The sequence below is a fragment of the Jaculus jaculus genome, chromosome 15, assembly GCF_020740685.1.
Source record: "Jaculus jaculus isolate mJacJac1 chromosome 15, mJacJac1.mat.Y.cur, whole genome shotgun sequence".
NCBI classification, from domain to species: Eukaryota; Metazoa; Chordata; class Mammalia; order Rodentia; family Dipodidae; genus Jaculus; species Jaculus jaculus.
In genome coordinates this window covers 24186128-24204752 of record NC_059116.1, presented here as the reverse complement: position 1 = coordinate 24204752, position 18625 = coordinate 24186128, and the positions used below count along the sequence as shown (strand labels likewise).

Genomic DNA, 18625 nt, shown 5'->3' with positions numbered 1-18625 from the left:
AGCCTGGACTAGAGTGAGATCCTATCTCAAAAGAACAAAAAACCTCGGGAGTCAGAGGTAGGAGGATCGCCGTGAGTTTGAGGCCACCCTGAGACTCCATAGTGAATCCCAGGTCAGCCTGGGCTAGAGCGAGACCCTACCTCGAAAAAAAAAAAAAAAAAGTACTGAGATGAGAAAACATTTAAAGGAGATCTGGAATACCTTCATGCAAAGAGTGACTGAGGGGAGATTGTTTACTAGTGAGGAGGGAAGTGTGGAAACTGTGGGGTCACACCTCTTTGATTCCAAAAAACTCACCACTTACGGAATTTTCTAATGTCCATCTCTTCTTCTTTCAGGCCAATGAACTTCCGGCAGAGCTAACCAAAAACGAACGTATATTGCATCTTCTCCGAAGTAAAGAAGGACCCAGGAAGAGCTAACTTAGTTCCATCATAGACAGACAGATAGAAACTTCAAACACATTGTTCTCCACTGTGTTGGAAATTCTTTTAAAAAAGAATATGCCCAGAATGTCACCCTGTGGGTCCCTGATAAAGATAGTGCATTGTGCACCAAATCAAGAAAGGAAGGACTCCGGTCCCCTTCCTCTCACTTACTGTGCGCTTCTCACACTGCCCTGTAACTTGGCTCTTGGGACCTGGTAATGTCAGGTGACAGATTCCACAGAAACAATGCTAATGTGGGTCTCTCAGCTAAGCTTGAAGTTAGACAGGGTTTGCAGCTCCAAGCAAAGAGACAGAAAGCTTTGCTCCTTTAAGAGTGAAAGATAGACCTGCAATAAATCAATTTTTTTGGCTTTGTGTTAAATGTAGATATGCTACAATATATAGATCCCTCATTTACATATATGTTTATCATTTCAGTGTAGAATGTTTCTCCTATCCAAAGATCATAGCCATGATTATTGTGAATCAGTAATATGCGAGTATACATTATTAAAAAAATTACTTCTGACATTCCACTCTGTGCTATTCAAAGACGGACTGGTGAAGTATAGAAAAGATAAATTGTGCACTTGTTAGTTAATACTCTTCTTATTCCTGTTGTATATCGTTTTCACTTAATCAGCATTGTAGGGATGTTAGGAAACTGGTGATCAATTGGGAAACCCAGAAAACTACAAACCACAGTCCCTAAACTTTCACGTTTGTCTGTTGTTGGGAATCCGCTTCCTTGCCACAATTGCGTGGATCGGACGTGCTGTGGGATCTGGCAAGCTCATGTCTTGATGTAGGGACTTTGAGCGGATTGTGTAAAACGTGACATGCACCGGTACGGTATGTAGCTATTACTGCTGCAGGAGTGTAAGTAATAAGCGGCAACCCTTACTCTTTAATAAGTGCTCATCTATGATGTTCAATGCACTTTATGATCAATGGTGTCTAACAGCCTCTGTCAGTGCCTAACTGCAACATATACGTATGCACACCTCTTATCTACCACGTTAGATGCTAATAGTACATCTGTTGTTTGAACACGTATTTAGTTTTCTTGCTCATAGTCAGCTCTGGTTCCCCCAGCCAACAGTCTGTGTGAAGTCATGTTAAGGCAGAGGGAAATACTGTAATTTCCACATAAGTTGTATTTAACTAACAAAACTAAAAGCATTGTTTTGAAGTCAGTACATGTCAGAGTAGACTCTGTGAAATTAGAAGGTAGTCTTTTAAAATTGTTTATGATAAATACAATAAAACAAGCTTTTTTTTTTTATAACAGTATCACTGGCTAAGCAAATAATGAGCAACCCACAGCTCTCAAAGACACCAATCTTGCCTGATTAGCTATGCAAAATCCTCAATCTAACTTCAAGATAAAAGATTAGTGAGCTCTGTATTGCCAAAACACCAGATATAAATATTTTGGTAACTAAAAAGGCAGTGCCAATTTTCTCACCAAACTTCTTCCTTTAACTGAGTAAAACTACAGAGATTTCCCCTGTGGGAATTTTGAAAATCTATATTCATTTTGAAGAAGAAAAGGTGGCCTTAAATGCTTTCTATCCTCCTCTTTATTTTGCCCTATACCAAAAATAGTTGCTCACCGCCAATCCAAAACAAAACTTCTATGGGCATTGACAGAAAGGTCCCAAAAGACAAAAATCACAAACTTAATGTCTTTCACGAAAACATGCTGTCATCATCCTATTTCTTACATGGGCAATATTAGGGCCTTAAAAATGAATTTAGTAGCATTTGCAATACTTTATGAAGACCTTCCTACTGTAGGTAGCAGGCGTCGAGTTAGACACGTGATTTAGGTGAGATTATAGAGATCTTTTCCATGGCAGGGAAAACAACTGGTCACTTACCAAAGACTAAACAAAAGGTCTGTTGTTTTAAAAATTGCATTTTAGTTTGCACACATGTCAAGGACTCTTATTTCATAAGCAGTCTGATTAGCAGTTCACTTGCTGTGCACCCTAAGATTTCAAACTAGTGTTCCTATTCACAGTTGCTTAAATGAGCCACGAAAGTTTTTCATTGTATACATTTGTTTGATAACACATTCCATGCTATAATTCAAAATAAAGTTAAAATTCTTCCCTTTTTGTCTTTGTTGTTTTCTTTTGTCCCTTGATTTTTCAGTCAGAAGTTATTTCTTGGTGATTGATTTTTTAAATATCATTTCACAGTAGGTTGTGATGATGCACGCCTTTAATCCCAGCACTTCGGAAGCAGAGGTAGGAGGATCACCATGTTGGATTTTGCCAAATGCTTTCTTTGCATCTAATGAGATGATCATGTGATTTTTGTCCTTCAATCCATTTATATGATGTATTATATTTATCGATTTGTGTATATTAAACCATCGCTGCATCTCTGGGATAAAGCCTACTTGGTCAGGGTGAATGATCTTTCTGATATATTCTTGTATTCTGTTTGCCAATATTTTGTTGAGAATTTTTGCATCTATGTTCATGAGGGAGATTGGTCTGTAATTTTCTTTAGTTGTTCTATCTTTGTCTGGTTTTGGTATTAGAGTGATGCTGGCTTCATAGAAGAAGTTTGGTAGAATTCCTTCTTTTTCTATTTCATGGAAAACTTTAAGAAGTAATGGTGTTAACTCTTCCTTGAAGGTCTGGTAAAATTCAGCAGTGAGTCCATCTGGGCCTGGGCTTTTTTTAGTTGAGAGATTTTTGATAACTGTTTGGATCTCCATGCTTGTTATAGGTCTATTTAAGTGATTAATCTCATCTTGATTTAATTTAGGTATGTCATATAAATCAAGGAACTCATCCATTTCTTTCAGATTTTCATACTTTGTGGAGTATATGCTTTGATAGTATGTCCCTATGATTTTTTGAATTTCTCTGGCATCTGTTGTAATGTTACCTTTTTCATCTCTAATTTTATTAATTTGTGTCTCTTCTCTCTTTCTTTTGGTCAGATTTGCTAAGGGTTTATCAATTTTGTTTATCTTTTCAAAGAACCAACTCTTTGTTTCATTAATTCTTTGGGTTGTTTTTGTTTGTTTGTTTGTTTCTATTTCATTAATTTCTGCCCTAATCTTTATTATTTCTTCCCATCTACTGGTTTTTGGTTTGCCTTGTTCTTCTTTTTCCAAGGCTTTAAGGTGAAGCATTAAGTCATTTACTTGCAACCTTTCTAATTTCTTAATATAGGCACTTAAAGCTATAAATTTACCTCTTAGAACTGCCTTCATTGTGTCCCAGAGATTTTTGTATGTTGTGTTCTCATTATCATTTGACTCTATAAATTTTTTGATTTCCTTCTTGACTTCTTCATTGACCCATTCATTATTTAGTAGTGTATTGTTTAGTTTCCATGATTTTGTGTATGTTCCATAGCCTTTCTTGCTATTTATTTGTAGTTTGATTCCATTGTGTCAGAGAGAATGCAAGGAATTATTTCAATTTTCCTGTATTTGTTAAGATTTGCTTTATGTCCTAATATATGGTCTATTTTAGAGAATGTTCCATGTGCTGCTGAAAATAATGTATATTCTGCAGCATTTGGATGAAATGTCCTGTATATATCTGTTAGGTCTATTCCTTATAAGACCTCATTTAGTCCAGATGCCTCTCTGTTTATTTTTTCCCAGGATGATCTGTCAATTGATGAGAGTGGGATGTTGAAGTCACCCACTACCACTGTGTTTGGTGTTGTTTGTGACCTTAGTTCTAATAGCATTTGTTTGATGAATTTGGGAGCCCCCATGTTAGGTGCATATATGTTTAGGATTGTAATGTCCTCCTGTTGGAGTGTGCCCTTAATCAATATAAAGTGACCTTCCTTATCTTTCTTGACTAACGTTGGACTGAAGTCTACCTTGTCAGATATTAGGATAGCAACCTCTGATTGTTTTCTAGGCCCATTTGCTTGAAACACCTTTTTCCAACCTTTCACCCTAAGATAATGTCCATCCTTTGTCAAAAGGTGAGTTTATTGGAGACAACAAATTGTAGGATCCTGCTTTTTAACCCAGTCTGCAAACCTATGTCTTTAGGTTGGGGCATTGAGGCCGTTGATAGTAAGTGATATTATTGAAATGTGTGTGTTTATGTTTGCCATTTTTGTTGTGGTTCTGGTCCTAACTTTGCTGTCTTGTGTTCATTGGTATTTAAGTATTGCTTGTTTTTTCCAGGTTCCTTATATGTGTGCTTTTCCTTCTCTTCGGCATTGAGGATTCTTCCAAGTATTTTATGTAGAGCTGGTTTTGTCTTCAAATACTCCTTTAGCCTGCTTTTGTCATGGAATGTCCTTATTTCTCCATCTGTTTGAATGGATAGCTTTGGAGGACAAAGTAACCTTGGTGGACAGTTGTTACCTTTCAGAATTTGGAATACATCACTCCAAGCCCTTCTGGCTTTTAAAGTTTGTGATGAGTAATCTGCTGTAATCCTGATGGGCTTACCTTTGTAGGTAACTTGATTTTTCTCTCTAAGTGCTTTCAATATTTTTTCTTTGGATTGTGTGTTTGGTAGTTTGATTATAATATGGTGAGGAGAGGTTCTTTCCAGGTTTTGTCTTGCTGGTGTTCTAAACGCTTCCTGTATCTGCATTGACACCTCATTCCCAATTTAGGGGAAGTTTTCTTCTATGATTTTGTTGAGGACGCCTACTAGGCCTTTGGAGTGAGATTCTTCTCCTTCTACTATGCCCTGAATTCTTACATTTGATCTTTTCATAGTGTCCTGAATATCTTGAAATTCCCATTCATACTTTTCTATTAGTTTGTCTTTCTCTTTGTTGGACTGTATTAGATCTGCCACCATGTCTTCTAGCTTAGATATTCTGTCCTCTCCTTCATCCATTCTACTGGTGAGATTTTCTACAGAGTTTTTTATTTCATTAACTGTGTTCTTCATTGCTAGTAACTCTGACTGGTTTTTCTTTATTATTTCTATTTCCTTATTTATGTCTTGTATTGCCTTCTTTATTTCATTAAATTGGTGTCCTGTGTCTTCTTTGATTCCTTTGATTTCCTCTTTGATTCCTTTGATTTGTTCTTTCATTCTTTTGAAATCTTTCTCAGGCATTTCCTCCAACTTGTTTTCACTGGAGGTCATCTCTTATGCATTAATACTTTTTGGTCGATTTATATCGTCTTGATTTTTGGTGTTTCTTTTGTTATAATGTATGTATTTTTGCATCTTGGATTAAGTTAATGCTTGGATTTTCTAGTTAGCTGGGTATTCTTAGCTATACCAATTGATCTGATGTTATATATCATCAGTGTAGGAGATTAAGATGTTAGGTGTGGGGCTGGAGAGATGGCATAGCGGTTAAGTGCATGCCTGTGATGCCTAAGGACCCCGGTTTGAGGCTCGGTTCCCCAGGTCCCACGTTAGCCAGATGCACAAGGGGGCGCACACATCTGGAGTTCATTTGCAGAGGCTGGAAGCCCTGGCGTGCTCATTCTCTCTCTCTCTCTCTATCTGTCTTTCTCTCTGTGTCTGTCGCTCTCAAATAAATAAATAAATAATTTTTTTTAAAAAAAGATGTTAGGTGTGGCTCTTAACACTCTCAGAGTATCTAGAAAAGTGTTCCTAGGAGTTGAGTTTGCTTGCTATGGGAGTAATCACATAGGCTGAGTGGAACAAAATACAGCTAGATTCTAAAATTTAACTAAACACTGTACGCATTCTATAAACAACAGCACCGAGTATTTATGCAAGAGTAGTTATTATAACAACCAGATCCTCCATCAACAAAGAGGTTAAGACTTCTAGTCTGCTGAGGGTTCCAAGTCAGCTTGTGACCAAGTGAGATCCTTCCCTGGTGCAATCCCAGTTACCTTTTTGGATGATTTTGGTCTCAGTCAAGTAGGCTGGCTGGGTCGCTGGACCGGTGTTCTGTTTTCTGGAGGTGGGCACGGGCTTTTCCTGCGGGCGAACCTAGCGTGGCACCTGTGGCCCTGCAGATGGGCACCCCCACTGTTGGACCCACCGCTGCTGCTGGTGAAGCTGCCGCTGCTGAAGCCACTGCTGCTGGGTCCGCTGCTGCTGCTACTGAAGCCGCTGTTGCTGGAGCCACTGCTGTTGCTGCCGGAGCGGGTGCTGCAGCTCCCACTGTCGCTTCTGGGGCGCCACGGCCAGAGCTGCTTCGGCCTGCCTGGGTGGGCTCTGGATGCTCTGGGACTCCCCTACTTCTCTGCTGTCATTTTAATTTCTCATACACCTCACTTTTTAGTAAAAGTGTGTATGTTGCTGGGTTTTCTTTGGCTTTTTCTCCCTTAAGCTGCTTTGGCGTAGTTCCTATGCCGCCACCTTAATCAGAAGTCAAAAGTTACATTGCTGAGGAGAGAGCCACCCCATCATACTTCAAAAGAGCCCCAGCTGAAACTAAGAATAACTGGGGAAACAAGCAAGGGTGCTGTTTTCTTGGGGAACCTGGTACCAGCATAAGGGTGAAGGAGATCAACACAAAGAACAATCAACTCCTACCAAACCAGCTATCCAGAGACGCAGAGGCTCCCAAGACCTCGTCACTGAAACAGACCTAAAATTAACCCAACGTGGCTCAGGGAAATTTGCAGAAGAATGGACTAGAGTGAAACCCTACCTCGAAGAAACCCCCGCCCACACACCCAAAAAATGATTAAGAACTTGGAATAGCCATGAATAGGACAAAACATTGGGTGAACCCCATTACTATGTCAGAGCCACACGTTGGGTCATGATACACAGAGACATTGCCTCCTACCCATAACTGATGGCTAACTCCATAATGCATGACACATATACCCCAACAAGGAGGGTCCCTGTGGAGGGGGGAGGACAGGGAGGAGGCTAACAATGGTACCAACTTGACTGTATTCACTGAGTACAAAACTAGTGATAAAAAAAAAAAAGGGCTGGAGAGATGGCTTAGTGGTTAAGCACTTGCCTGTGAAGCCTAAGGACCCCGGTTCGAGGCTCGGTTCCCCAAGTCCCACGTTAGCCAGATGCACAAGGGGGCGCACGCGTCTGGAGTTCGTTTGCAGAGGCTGGAAGCCCTGGCGCGCCCATTCTCTCTCTCTCCGTCTATCTGTCTTTCTCTCTGTGTCTGTCGCTCTCAAATAAATAAATTAAAAAAAAAAAAAGAGTTACATTTCTGGGCTGAGGTGATGGTCTGGTTTAAAGGTGCTTACTTACAAAGCCTGTCATCCCGCTTCAATTCCCCAGTTCCCATGTAAATCCAGATGTGGCAAGAGTCCCTGGCGTGCCCATATTCATTCTCATTCTCTCTTTCTCTTTCTCGCTGTCTCATACATAAACAAATAAAAATATTTCTTTACGTTCCATTTCCAAGTCAGTGCTCAGAAAGCAGGCAGTCTTAGCAGGGTCTGTAAGTGACTACATGAAGGGGTACAGGGACTTTTGGGGTGTGTCATACAAGCCTCACTAAGAGGATAGTTATTCCCATCATATCTTATGTTATTTTATTTTACTTATTTGAGAGAGAAAGAGAGACAGAGAATGGGCATGCCAGGGCCTCCAGCCACTGCAAATGAATTCCAGATGCATGTGCCACCTTGTGCATCTGGCTTACATGGGTCCTGAAGAGTCTAACTGGGATGCCTTAACTGCTAAGCCATCTCTCCAGCCCCATATCTTATGTTTATCATGTTCCCCTTTACCTTCTGGTTTCAGACTGTCCTCTGAAGATTTTCTCCTTATGTCAGGAGACCTTTGCCCTTGCCTAGGCAAGGGAAGCTCTGCCACCTTCATCAAAAGGTGTCAACAGGGCTGGAGAGATGGCTTAGCAGTTAAGGTGCTTGCCTGCAAAGTTTAAGGACCCAGGTTTGACCCCCCCCAGAACACACAAGCCAGATGCATATCATGGCGCATGCATCTGGAGTTTTCTACACTTAATCTACCCAGCACTGAAAGGCCCAAGAATTCAGTAGCCCAGAAATACTATCACGCTCCAGAGGGAGCTTAAGCGGGCCCCTGCATACCTCAAACTCCAGGCTTTACTCTCTGTTGGAAGCAAGTAAAGAATCCCTCTTCTCATTATATCAGAGCCCGCTCCTAATATAAAATTAGGTAAAAAGGGCATGAGATAGCCCTCAAGGATGGGAAATGAGTAATGAAGTGAACCACTTATTTGGTTTCTGTAAATAGCCTGCACCATAAGCCTTAATAGCCCACACTGTAAGCCTTAGTAGCTCGCACCATAAGCTGTAGCAGCCTGCCTCAGACCACCAAGGTCATAGGAGGCTGATACCATACTCTGCTACTCCCACCCAAGGACCTGCGCAAATGCTGACCTCCAAGGTCATAGGAGACTGATACCACACTCTGCTACTCCCACCCAAGGACCTGCGCAAATGCTGACCTCCAAGGTCATAGGAGACTGGTACCACACTCTGCTACTCCCACCCAAGGACCTGCGCAAATGCTGATCACCAAGGTCATAGGAGACTGATTGGTCCACGAGGGGCTTGAACAAATTAAACTAATTGGCTTAGAAACTATGGGGTGGCACAAACTGACTGGCTCGCACCCTGCGGGCTCCTGATATTAAAAAAAAATGATTGGTCTAATGCACAGGCTTTGTTAGAAACCCTATAAAAACTGTCCCGTTCCTGCATTCGGGGCTCTGCAGTCCTCTACCCCTGCGTGGTGTACGACTGTGGGCCCCAGCGCGCTTGGAATAAAATCCTCTTGCAGTTTGCATCAAGACCGCTTCTCGTGAGTGATTTGGGGTGTCGCCATATCCGGGCAGAGCGTGGGGTCTCCCTCCTGGGGTTCCTTCAGCACAATGAAGTAAACCAGTAACACAGCTATTTTCTCCAAGTTCCCTGACCACCCATGGCCTTTAGTTCAAAATTTATGTTAATTAGTGGGTCCAGAAAGTTGTAGGACTTTTTCTAATATCTGTACCCTCTTGGGAAACGCTTTAAGACAATTTGAAGAGGTGAAAAGACAATATGAATGAACGAGGTTATGCTTTTACAAGTGAAGGAAGTTAATTAAGGAGCTGTAGTTCTTGGATGCCTCATTAGCTTTATCTCTGTCAACAGAAAGAGTGACTTCCTGTCTTTGGTTTTCCTTCCTGCTTACTAGAATTTACACTCTAAACTGGGCATGGTGGCGCACGCCTTTAATCCCAGCACTTGGGAGGCAGAGGTAGGAGGATCGCCGTGAGTTCAAGGCCACCCTGAGACTACAGAGGGAATTCCAGGTCAGCCTGAGCTAGAGTGAGACCCTACCTCACAAAAACAAAAATAATACTGATAATAATAATTTATGCTCTAATTTTCGATGAAGGAAATGCTGTTTGTTGTATCTCCCCCCCACACCCCAGTTGTCATAGTTAAAGTCCTGGGCAATTGAACCTGGATCCTTTGGCTTTGCAGGCAGTTTTAAATGAAGATGTCTGTAAAATTCAGCTTTCTTAAGTAAGGGGTTTTTGTAAAGTATTATTATAAAATTTCAAGGAATTGAGTATATGTTGAACATAAAACATGTTCAACAATGCTCATGACAGCTGGGAATGGTGGTGTATTTACTTTTGGGGTAGAAGCAGGAGGATCAGGAACTCAAAGTAACTGTAGGCTACACAGTGAGTTCAAGAGCAGCCTGTGGTACATGAGACCCTATTGAGACAGTTTAGGGGTAACAGGGCTCCCAAAATAAAGTAAACATAACTAAAGATGAGACAATCTCCACTTTGCTAGAGGCCAGGAACTCAAAGGGAAAATCGGGTTTCTCCCTTATTTCTTTCTTTCCCTGAAAGTTATACCTTCTGAGAATGATTCCCAGAAGATTACCCCCTTCCAAGGTTTAAAATTCCTGGGGTGGAGCTGAAGAGATGGTTCAGTGGTTAAGGTGCTTGCCTGCAAAGCCTAAGGACCCAGGTTTGATTCCCCAGTACTCATGTGAAGCCAGATACACAAGGTGGTACATGCATCTGGAGTTTGTTTGTAGTGGCTAGAGACCCTGATGCAGCCATTCTCTCTCTCTCTCTCTCTCTCTCTCTCTCTCTCTCTCTTTCTCTCTCCCTCAAATAAATAAATTAAATATTTAAAAATGTTTAAAGGGTTGGAGAGATGGCTCGGTGGGTAAGGCACTTGTTTGCAAAGCCTAAGGACCCGGGTTCAATTCCCCAGTACTCACATGCCTTAACCTCTGAGCCATCTCTCCAGCCTGGTATGTCACTTCTGAAGCTAGAAGTCTAAAGGAACCATGGCTCTGTCATGCACTGTCTTGGATCACTTGCTCCAGAGGATGCCACTGCTATGTCAACCAAAGACCATGGAGGGTCCCCCCCCCCATGAAGAGGAATTGAGACCTTCTTTCAACAGCATCTTGGAAGCAGGTCCTCCAGCTCCATCAAGCCTTCGGATGTGATAGCCTGAGCTGTCATGACACAACTTCATGGGACACCCTGGCCCACAACCATACAGAAACACCCAAATCCCTGATGCAACCATATAAAGCCAGATGCACACAGTGGCACATGAGTCGGGAGTTCATTTGCAGCAGCAGGAGGCCCTAGCACACCCATCCTCTCTTTCATCTCTCTCTCGTTCTCTTTCTCAAATAAATAAATAGTACAGAAAAAGAAACCAAGGCTAAAGAGATGAAGACATGGCTTAGTGGTTAAGGTACTTGCCTGTGAAGCCTCAGGAGCCAGGTTAGATTCCCCAGTACCCACATAAGCCAGATGCACAAGGTGATACATGCATCTAGAGTTCATTTGCAGTGGCTAGAAGCCCTGGCATGCCCATCCTTCCTCTCTCTCTTTCTCTCTCTCAAATGAATAAATAAATAAAATGTTAATAAAAAAATCAATTATAAGTATATGGCAACTTTTGTTCTCATCTATAATTAAAGGAATTCAAATGAAAGCATCCTAAAATCTTTCTAGATTTATTTATTTATTTATTTACTTAAGAGAGAGAGAGGGAATGGGCATGCCAGGGCCTCTAGCCACTGCAAATGAACTCCAGATGAATGTGCCACCATGTGTATCTGGCTTGCAATGGGTACTGGGGAATCTAACCTGGGTCCTTCAGGCAAGTGCCTTCATCACTAAGCAATCTCTCCAGTCCCCAATATTTTTAAATAGGAAATAAATTACAGATTACATTTTCACCTATCTAAACTTCAAAATATTGGCCAGGGTGTTAGGAATCAAGCATTTCCATATGTTGCTGGCAAAGACATAAATTGAAGTCTCCTTGGAAGACAATATAACATCAAAATTTAAATGTATGTGGATTTAAAATTACAAAAAAATCTGCATGGTAACACATGCCTATAATCCTAGCTACTCAGAGACTGAGGCAAGAGGACAGTAAGTTAGTGGCAAACCTGGAAAGTTTATTGAAACTCTGTCTCAGGATAAAATTAAAAGGGGGCTGGTTGGGCATGGTGGTGCACACCTTTAATCCCAGCATTGGAGAGGCAGAGGTGGTAGAATCACTATGAATTTGAGACCACCCTGAGACTACATAGTGAATTCCAGGTCAACCTGGGCTAGAGTGAGACCCTGCCTCAAAAAAGGGGGCGGGACTGGAGGGATGGCCCAGTGGTTAAAGACACTTGCTTACAAAGCCTGATGGCCAGGGTTCAATTCCCCAGTGTCCATATAAACACTAGATTCACAACGTGACCAATGAGTCTGGAGTTTGTTTGCAGTGGCAAGATGCCCTGGAAAGCCCAAGGGCACTCTCTTTCTCTTCTGACAAATAAATAAAAAATATATTTTTAAAAAGTTTGTTTTAGGGGTTGGAGAGATGGCTCAGTAGTTAAGGGACTTGTCTCCAGAGCCTAATGACCTGGGTTCAAGTTCCTAGTACCCAGGTAAGACAGATCACAAGATGGCCCACACATCTGGAGTTTGATTACACTGGCTGGAAGCCCTGGTGTGCCAATTCTCTCTCTCTCATTAAAAAAAAAAAAATACAAAAACACATAACTAGGGGTTGAGCAGATGGCTCCTCAGTTAAAAGCACTTGCTTGTAGCTCTCCTGGCCCAAGTTCAGTTCTCCAATTACCCACATAAAGCCAAGCAGGTATTCATCTGCAGCAGCAAGAGATCCTGGAAGTCCCCCCGCCCCCCCACAAATAAATTTAAAAACAATATTAAATCCCACAGCTGAGTCCATTCCCACAGTTTCTTAATTCAGGGAGTCTACAGTGGAGCCTGAAAATTTGAGTTTCTAACAGGTTCCTAGGTAAGGCTGCTGATCCAGGTCCCAAGGCCACACTCTAAGACTCTACTTTAAAGCACCCTGCTTCATCAGCAGGGGACAAGGAGGAGCTGGGGTCAGGGACAGCACAGAGCTAGTTCAGTACCAGGTGGTCATCATGGAAGATCTGAAGCTGAGGTACAGAGGAAATGCCCCTGGTTTTTCTTCCCAGGGGTCCAGCCAGGTAGACATGGAAAGTTGGGAAGGCACCACAGTAATTGAAACCATGCCTGGTAGGGCAGAAACGGGAAGGCCACTTTAAAACCCTACCCAGGATTGAAGGTGATCATTAGTACACACGAGCCTTTTTTATTGTCAATAGGTTTCCATCGTTGAGAAAAAGCTTCCTTTTTCCTGTTTTCCTTAACTTCAGAATGGTAATAGCTGGGTTATGGAAAAGGGTCTTAATTGGGGGGAAAAATGCCTTCAAGTAGTCCTACATATTAAAACCATCTCACCCTAGCTCTCCTACCCAGGAGAAGAAAAATTAATGAGCAGCAACAAGTTAAAGCATTTAGGTCAGATGTCGCTGGAATAATTCCAGAAATAGCCTCCCCGGCTGGATTCTGAAAGTGCCTTTTAGTGATCTGGGTAACTGATGGAAGGGAAAATGTCATCAGAAAAACATACAATAAAAAGAAGCACAAAGACGGTTGGCAGAGTGCTTGCCTAAAATGCACCAGGAGGCCCTGAACTCCATTTGGAGCACCCCTTAAACCCCAAATAGTGGCGCATGCCTGTAATGGCACAAAATGAAGATCTTTCTTTTTTATTTACATGTCACTTGAACTTCAAATGCATTTCGAACAAACAAGGTTTACTCTCCCACGGGTTCACTGTTATGGGCATCTTTGCCAGCAGGTGGTGCTGTTTAGCGCTTTTTTCCAAAAGTCCATAGTAAACAGATGCGGTGCCACGCTCCGCCCCCCGAGCTCTGGGATCATAACACTGTCAGGCCACTGTTCGTCACCGCCCGGAGCTGGAAGAGGCCTCGGCACGGATTCCTTCTGAGTGATTGGGTTTGGGAGGAGAAATTGCTCAGAGTGCTTACTGGGGCCGGCGTAAGCGTAAATTGCACTGAGGGATGAGGAAAACTGCCCATCTCTCAGTGAAGGCTGTGGGGCTGGGAGAGATGGCCCCGTGGTTAAGGCACTTGCCTTCAAAGTTCGATTCCCCAGTACCCTCGTAAAGACAAGATGTACAAAGTGATGCATGCGTCTGGAGTCCGTTTGCAGTGGCTGGAGGCCCGGGCATGCCCATTCTGTCTGTCTCTCTTCTCTCCCTGTCTGCTTGCAGCTAAATAAAAAAATACATGTATTAAAAAAAAAATGGGTATGGAGAGATGATTTAGCGGTTAAGGAGCTTGCTTACAAAGCCTAAGGACCCAGGACAGATGCACAGGGTGGTGCATGAGTTCGTAGTGGCTGGAGACCGTGGCGCGTCCATTCTCTCTCTCTCTCTACTCTTTCTCAACTAAAGTAAATAAATAAAATCTTTAAAAAAAAAAAGAAAAAAAGAAGTTATGGGATCAAGGTCAGATACCGTCGGAATAACTCCAGCAATCCAGGTCTAGGACACCCCAAACCTGCGCAGCATTGTGAGTTGGTGAGTGGGGTGGGGATTGGGCAGCAGATCAGAAAAACACTGTGCCCTATTTCCCCGCGGGGAGATGGCCTGCTAGCACGGGGCGGCCACGGGGCTAGGCCACGCCCCTCCGCGCGCTAAGCCCCGCCCCTCAGAGCACGGCGCGCAGGCGATGGCCCCGCCCTCAAGGGGGCGGAGCCAGCACCGCCTCCATGTTTCCCGAGCTGCGCGCGCAGGCTGCCTGCACTCCTCCTGGAGCGGGCGGTCGGCGTCGGTGCGGAGAGAGCGGGACGCGGCGGCCCCGCGCACGGCAGCATGGGCTCGCGCGGCCGGGCCCTCGGCCTCCTCCTCCTCCTGCTGCTGCTGCTGTGTCCGGCGCGGGTGAGCGGTGTCGGGTGACCGCGGCGGGTTGGGACCGGGGGACGTGGCGGGGCCGGGCTGCTGCGGCTGCGGTGTCTGGCGACCTGCGTGCGGATGGAGCCCGCGAGGTCCCCCGCAGTGCTGCTCCCGGGTCCGCGTCCGGCCGCTGCGAGGAGCAACCAGCTGCTTGACCGGTTCTTTTCTGAGCTCGCTTCAGATGTTGGTCACCTTTAGGATGTGGGCTTCAAGCAACAATGGGTGCAAAGGTCTTTGCGGGGTGTGTGTGGGGGGGAACCTTACTTATTTCACCGGCTTCTTAATGGTCCCTCTCCTGTCCCTTGTGCCGGGTGGGCGGTGTAAAAGGGGGAGGTGAAGAAGGGACACCCCCCCCCCAGATCTATCAGGCACACCAAATCTGACTGGTCCTGAGGACTTTGCATAGGCTGGGTCATTTTTTAAAAGAGTGTCTAAAGCTGGGTGTGCTGGTGCATGCCTTTAATCCCAGCACTCCGGGAGGCAGAGGTAAGAGGATCGCCTTGAGTTCAAGGCCACCCTGAGACTACAGAGTGAATTCCAGGACAGCCTGGGCTAGAGCGAGACCCTACCTCGAAAAACCAAAGCTGGGTGTGTGGGAGGGGGAGAGTGTGTCCAAGTTTGCCTCTTTAATTGCCTTCTTTGTAACGACTCAGGAAACTGAGGCCCAGGAGTGCGGTAGTTGAGTTGCCCCCTCCTACTTGTCACAGTTCATTAGCTGGGGACTGGATGGGACTGTGTCCTGACTTCTGCTCGTCTGGCTTTTTCCTTTGCTGTCATAGTCTAGGAGATGGATGTCTCACTTATCTATCTATCTATCTATCTATCTATCTATCTATCTATCTATCTATCTATCTATCTCTGTAGTTTTCTGTTTCAAAACCGCGGGGGCGGGGTAGGAGAATGCCTAAGGATGGGGGTGCTATTTAAACAGATCACATAAGCCAGTCTCTGGGAATTCCTGTGCCCTGGTGACCATTTAACTCCCCCAAAGAGGCCCGTTTGTTATGATAGGGTGGGGAACCAGAAGTGAGAGCAGATTACCGGGTTGCCTGACCTAGAAAAATCTGCTTGAAACTTTAAACCTCAGTGCAGTGCCCCGCATGGCATAGCTGACAGGGACCCAGTAAAGAAGGTGAGAGAGCCAGGAAGAGAGGCAGGAGCAGAGATCAGGATGGACCCAGAGGTGCCTGATTGATTGGGAGGGAAAGCAGAAGAAAGCGTTTGTTTGCTCTGGGGTCATGAGATCAGCTGTTATGCCATTCACCATCTCTGTGGCTTCAGGCATTTCATGCTGCCTGGGTTCTTATAAAGATGCCTCTGAGCTTTTGGAATGCAGTTAGGTAGCACCAGAGGCTGTTTGGCTGTCTGATGTAGTGAAAACTCTGGAAATAACTTCACATCTTCAAAAAAGTCAGATGTTGGGCTGGGCGTGGTGGTGCACATCTTTAATCCAGGAGGCAGAGGTAGGAGGATTGCTGTGAGTTCGAGGCCTCCTTGAGACTACATAGTGAGTTCCAGGCCAGCCTGCCGGGGGAGCTGGGAGTTAGGTGTTTTAGTTTCCCTAGAATTTGAGATCAGGACCTATTCAGCAGGCTTCACTCTGCATCACCCTTGACCTCAGGGCAGTGTCCAAGGTTGATTGATGGCCAGGGGCCTCAGCGTATCTTCAGGTATCTTCAATAGAAATGTTCCTGTGGTTATTTTAAAAATTAACTCCTTCCTGTCTAGAGGCTTTCAAAAAGGCTGAGTGAAGCCCAGCCGTTCAGCCCAGAGGGGCCCAGATACCCTGCTTTTGGCATCACACTAATGATGACAGTTCATCAGTGTTCAGTCTGAGCACTGGTCAAGTTCTGCTTGGGGATTACAGATTAACGGTCCTTTGTAAGGTCTGAAATGCATTTTGGGACATTTTTGCTTTAAAATTTTTCTATTTGCCGATGATGAAATGACATCACTAAACTGTACACCTGTTTGTTTTGTTTTGGTTTGGTTTTTGAGACAAGGTCTCATTCCCAGTTTCTGGAATTCACTGGCTTGCTTTGAATGCACTGTGATCTCCCTGCCTTAGGCTCTCTCACAAGTACTTAGGATTCCAGGAGAGATCTATCACCTTACCCCATACTGAAAACTCTTTGCTTTTAAAACCTGCAAGCATCCAGTTAATGTATGCAATTTTTGGTATCCTTCCTCCCCCCCTTGAGGAAACTTGAAATTTATTGAGGCTGGAGTATGAATTCAAATGGCCCTTTCTGAAGAGACCTGGAATGGCTTAATCTTTTGCCCTGGAGGAAGGAGACTCCATAACCTTGTGAAATTGGATTGCATATAGTGTAATCTTGCCCAATCTTCCCAAGTTCATCTCAGTCCATCAGTCAGGCTGTTGGGACAAGAATTGATATTTTACCATAAGTTATCAAACGGAAATGGAGGGTTATTTATTTGTTTATTTCTTAGCAAGTGGGTCATGTAGAGGACTTGCTGAATAGGTCTTTGTATTTCCCCTCGTTTGTTATATTACCCGGAACAAAGAATCTCTCTGATGAGGAAGACAGTAATCTCTCTCTCTCTCTCTCTCTCTCTTTTTTTTTCCTCTCCTGGGTAACCCTCCTCACCCTCCGCTGTTACAAGGGATGCAGTGTTTGCAGCCTGAACCGAGCCACCTCTAATGTGATCCCAGGTGCCCCTTTCTACTCTGTCACCCACAAATCTGTGAAGGACATGGGTGCTGCAGACAAATCAAACTGTTTACTGTCAAAAAGGAGGGCAAGTGCAGGCACCAAAACAAAGCAGAAAAGTCCCCGCCAGGCTTCCAGGATCCCAGTTGATTTGAGCATTGCTGTCCTGTCCTGTTGCTGGGGGGCCGGGGGCGGGTGGGAGGGAATGCCTTCCCACTGACGTTCTTGATCTTTCCTTAAGCTGCTATGATGGCATTTTCCACATGGCAGAAGTCTCTGAACTGGAAGACTCGAGTGTGGTTCTTCGCTCTGTCCCTTCCCAGTGATTTTGGGGAAAAGTAGGCTTTTTTTTTTAATTGAAATACTAGGTTGCAGGCTCAAAAAGGGCAAGGAACTACATTTTGTTATCTACAGAGGTCACCAAGACCCTAGATACGTGACTGGTTTTTCATCACTAAACCTTTGGTGTTGACGAGGTACTTGAAGCTCGGTGGAGATTAGAAGTGGAGTTTCGGGTGATGGCATTGAGTGACTCTGGCCCGCCGGGCTTGCGTGCTTTGTGCTGCTTGTGACTTTTTCATCTTGGTCTTTGAAGATTTACTTTGGTAACAGGACGCTTAAATAATATTTACTTGTTTATTTTCAAGGGGGAGAGAGAAACAGACAAAGAATAGGATTATTTTTGCCACTGCAAACAAACTCTAGGAAGATGTACCATTTTGCGTATCTGGCTTTATGTGGGTACAAGATAGTCTAACTCAGCTGTCAAGCTTTGCAGGCAGGTGCCTTTAACCTCTTAGCCATCTCTCCAGCCCCACAGAACATTTTTTTAAATATGTATGTATACATTTTTTAAGATCTGTATTTATTTATTTATTAGAGACAGAGAGAAAGGGGGAGAGAGACAGATAGAGTGAGAATGGGTGCACCAGGGCCTCCAGCCACTGCAAATGAACTCCAGACACATGTGCCACTATGTGCATGTGGCTTACATGGGATCTGGAGATTCGAACCTGGGTCCTTAGGCTTTGTAGGCCTGTGCCTTTAACTGCTAAGCCATTTCTCCATCCCCTATATATGTTATTTCATTTATTTATTTGAAGGAGAGAGAGAGAAAGAGGCAGAGAAAGAGAGAATGGGCACACTAGGGCCTCCAGCTGCTGAAAACAAACCCCAAACGCATGTGCCACCTTTTGCATCTGGTTTGTGTGGGTCCTGGAGAATTGAACTTGTGTCCTTTGGCTTTGCAGGCAAGTGCCTTCATTGCTAAGCCATCTCTCCAGCCCCAGAACATTTTTTTACATTTTTTAAATAAACAT

General features: G+C 44.0%; 2 protein-coding genes across 2 annotated transcripts in view; both read left to right on the top strand.

Annotated features, from left to right (window-relative positions):
* Window positions 1-2524, top strand: part of Ankrd29 (ankyrin repeat domain 29) — a 72069-nt gene extending 69545 nt beyond the window's left edge. The window contains exon 10 of the mRNA XM_004654661.3: window positions 339-2524. Within this exon, the coding sequence (XP_004654718.2) occupies window positions 339-422 (84 nt within the window). The 3' untranslated portion in view covers window positions 423-2524. The remainder of the gene's footprint in view (window positions 1-338) is intronic.
* A 12016-nt stretch (window positions 2525-14540) lies between these two features.
* The window catches only part of Npc1 (NPC intracellular cholesterol transporter 1), a 69864-nt gene continuing 65779 nt past the window's right edge, over window positions 14541-18625 (top strand). The window contains exon 1 of the mRNA XM_045134687.1: window positions 14541-14616. Coding sequence (XP_044990622.1) covers window positions 14551-14616 — 66 coding nt within the window. The 5' untranslated portion in view covers window positions 14541-14550. The remainder of the gene's footprint in view (window positions 14617-18625) is intronic.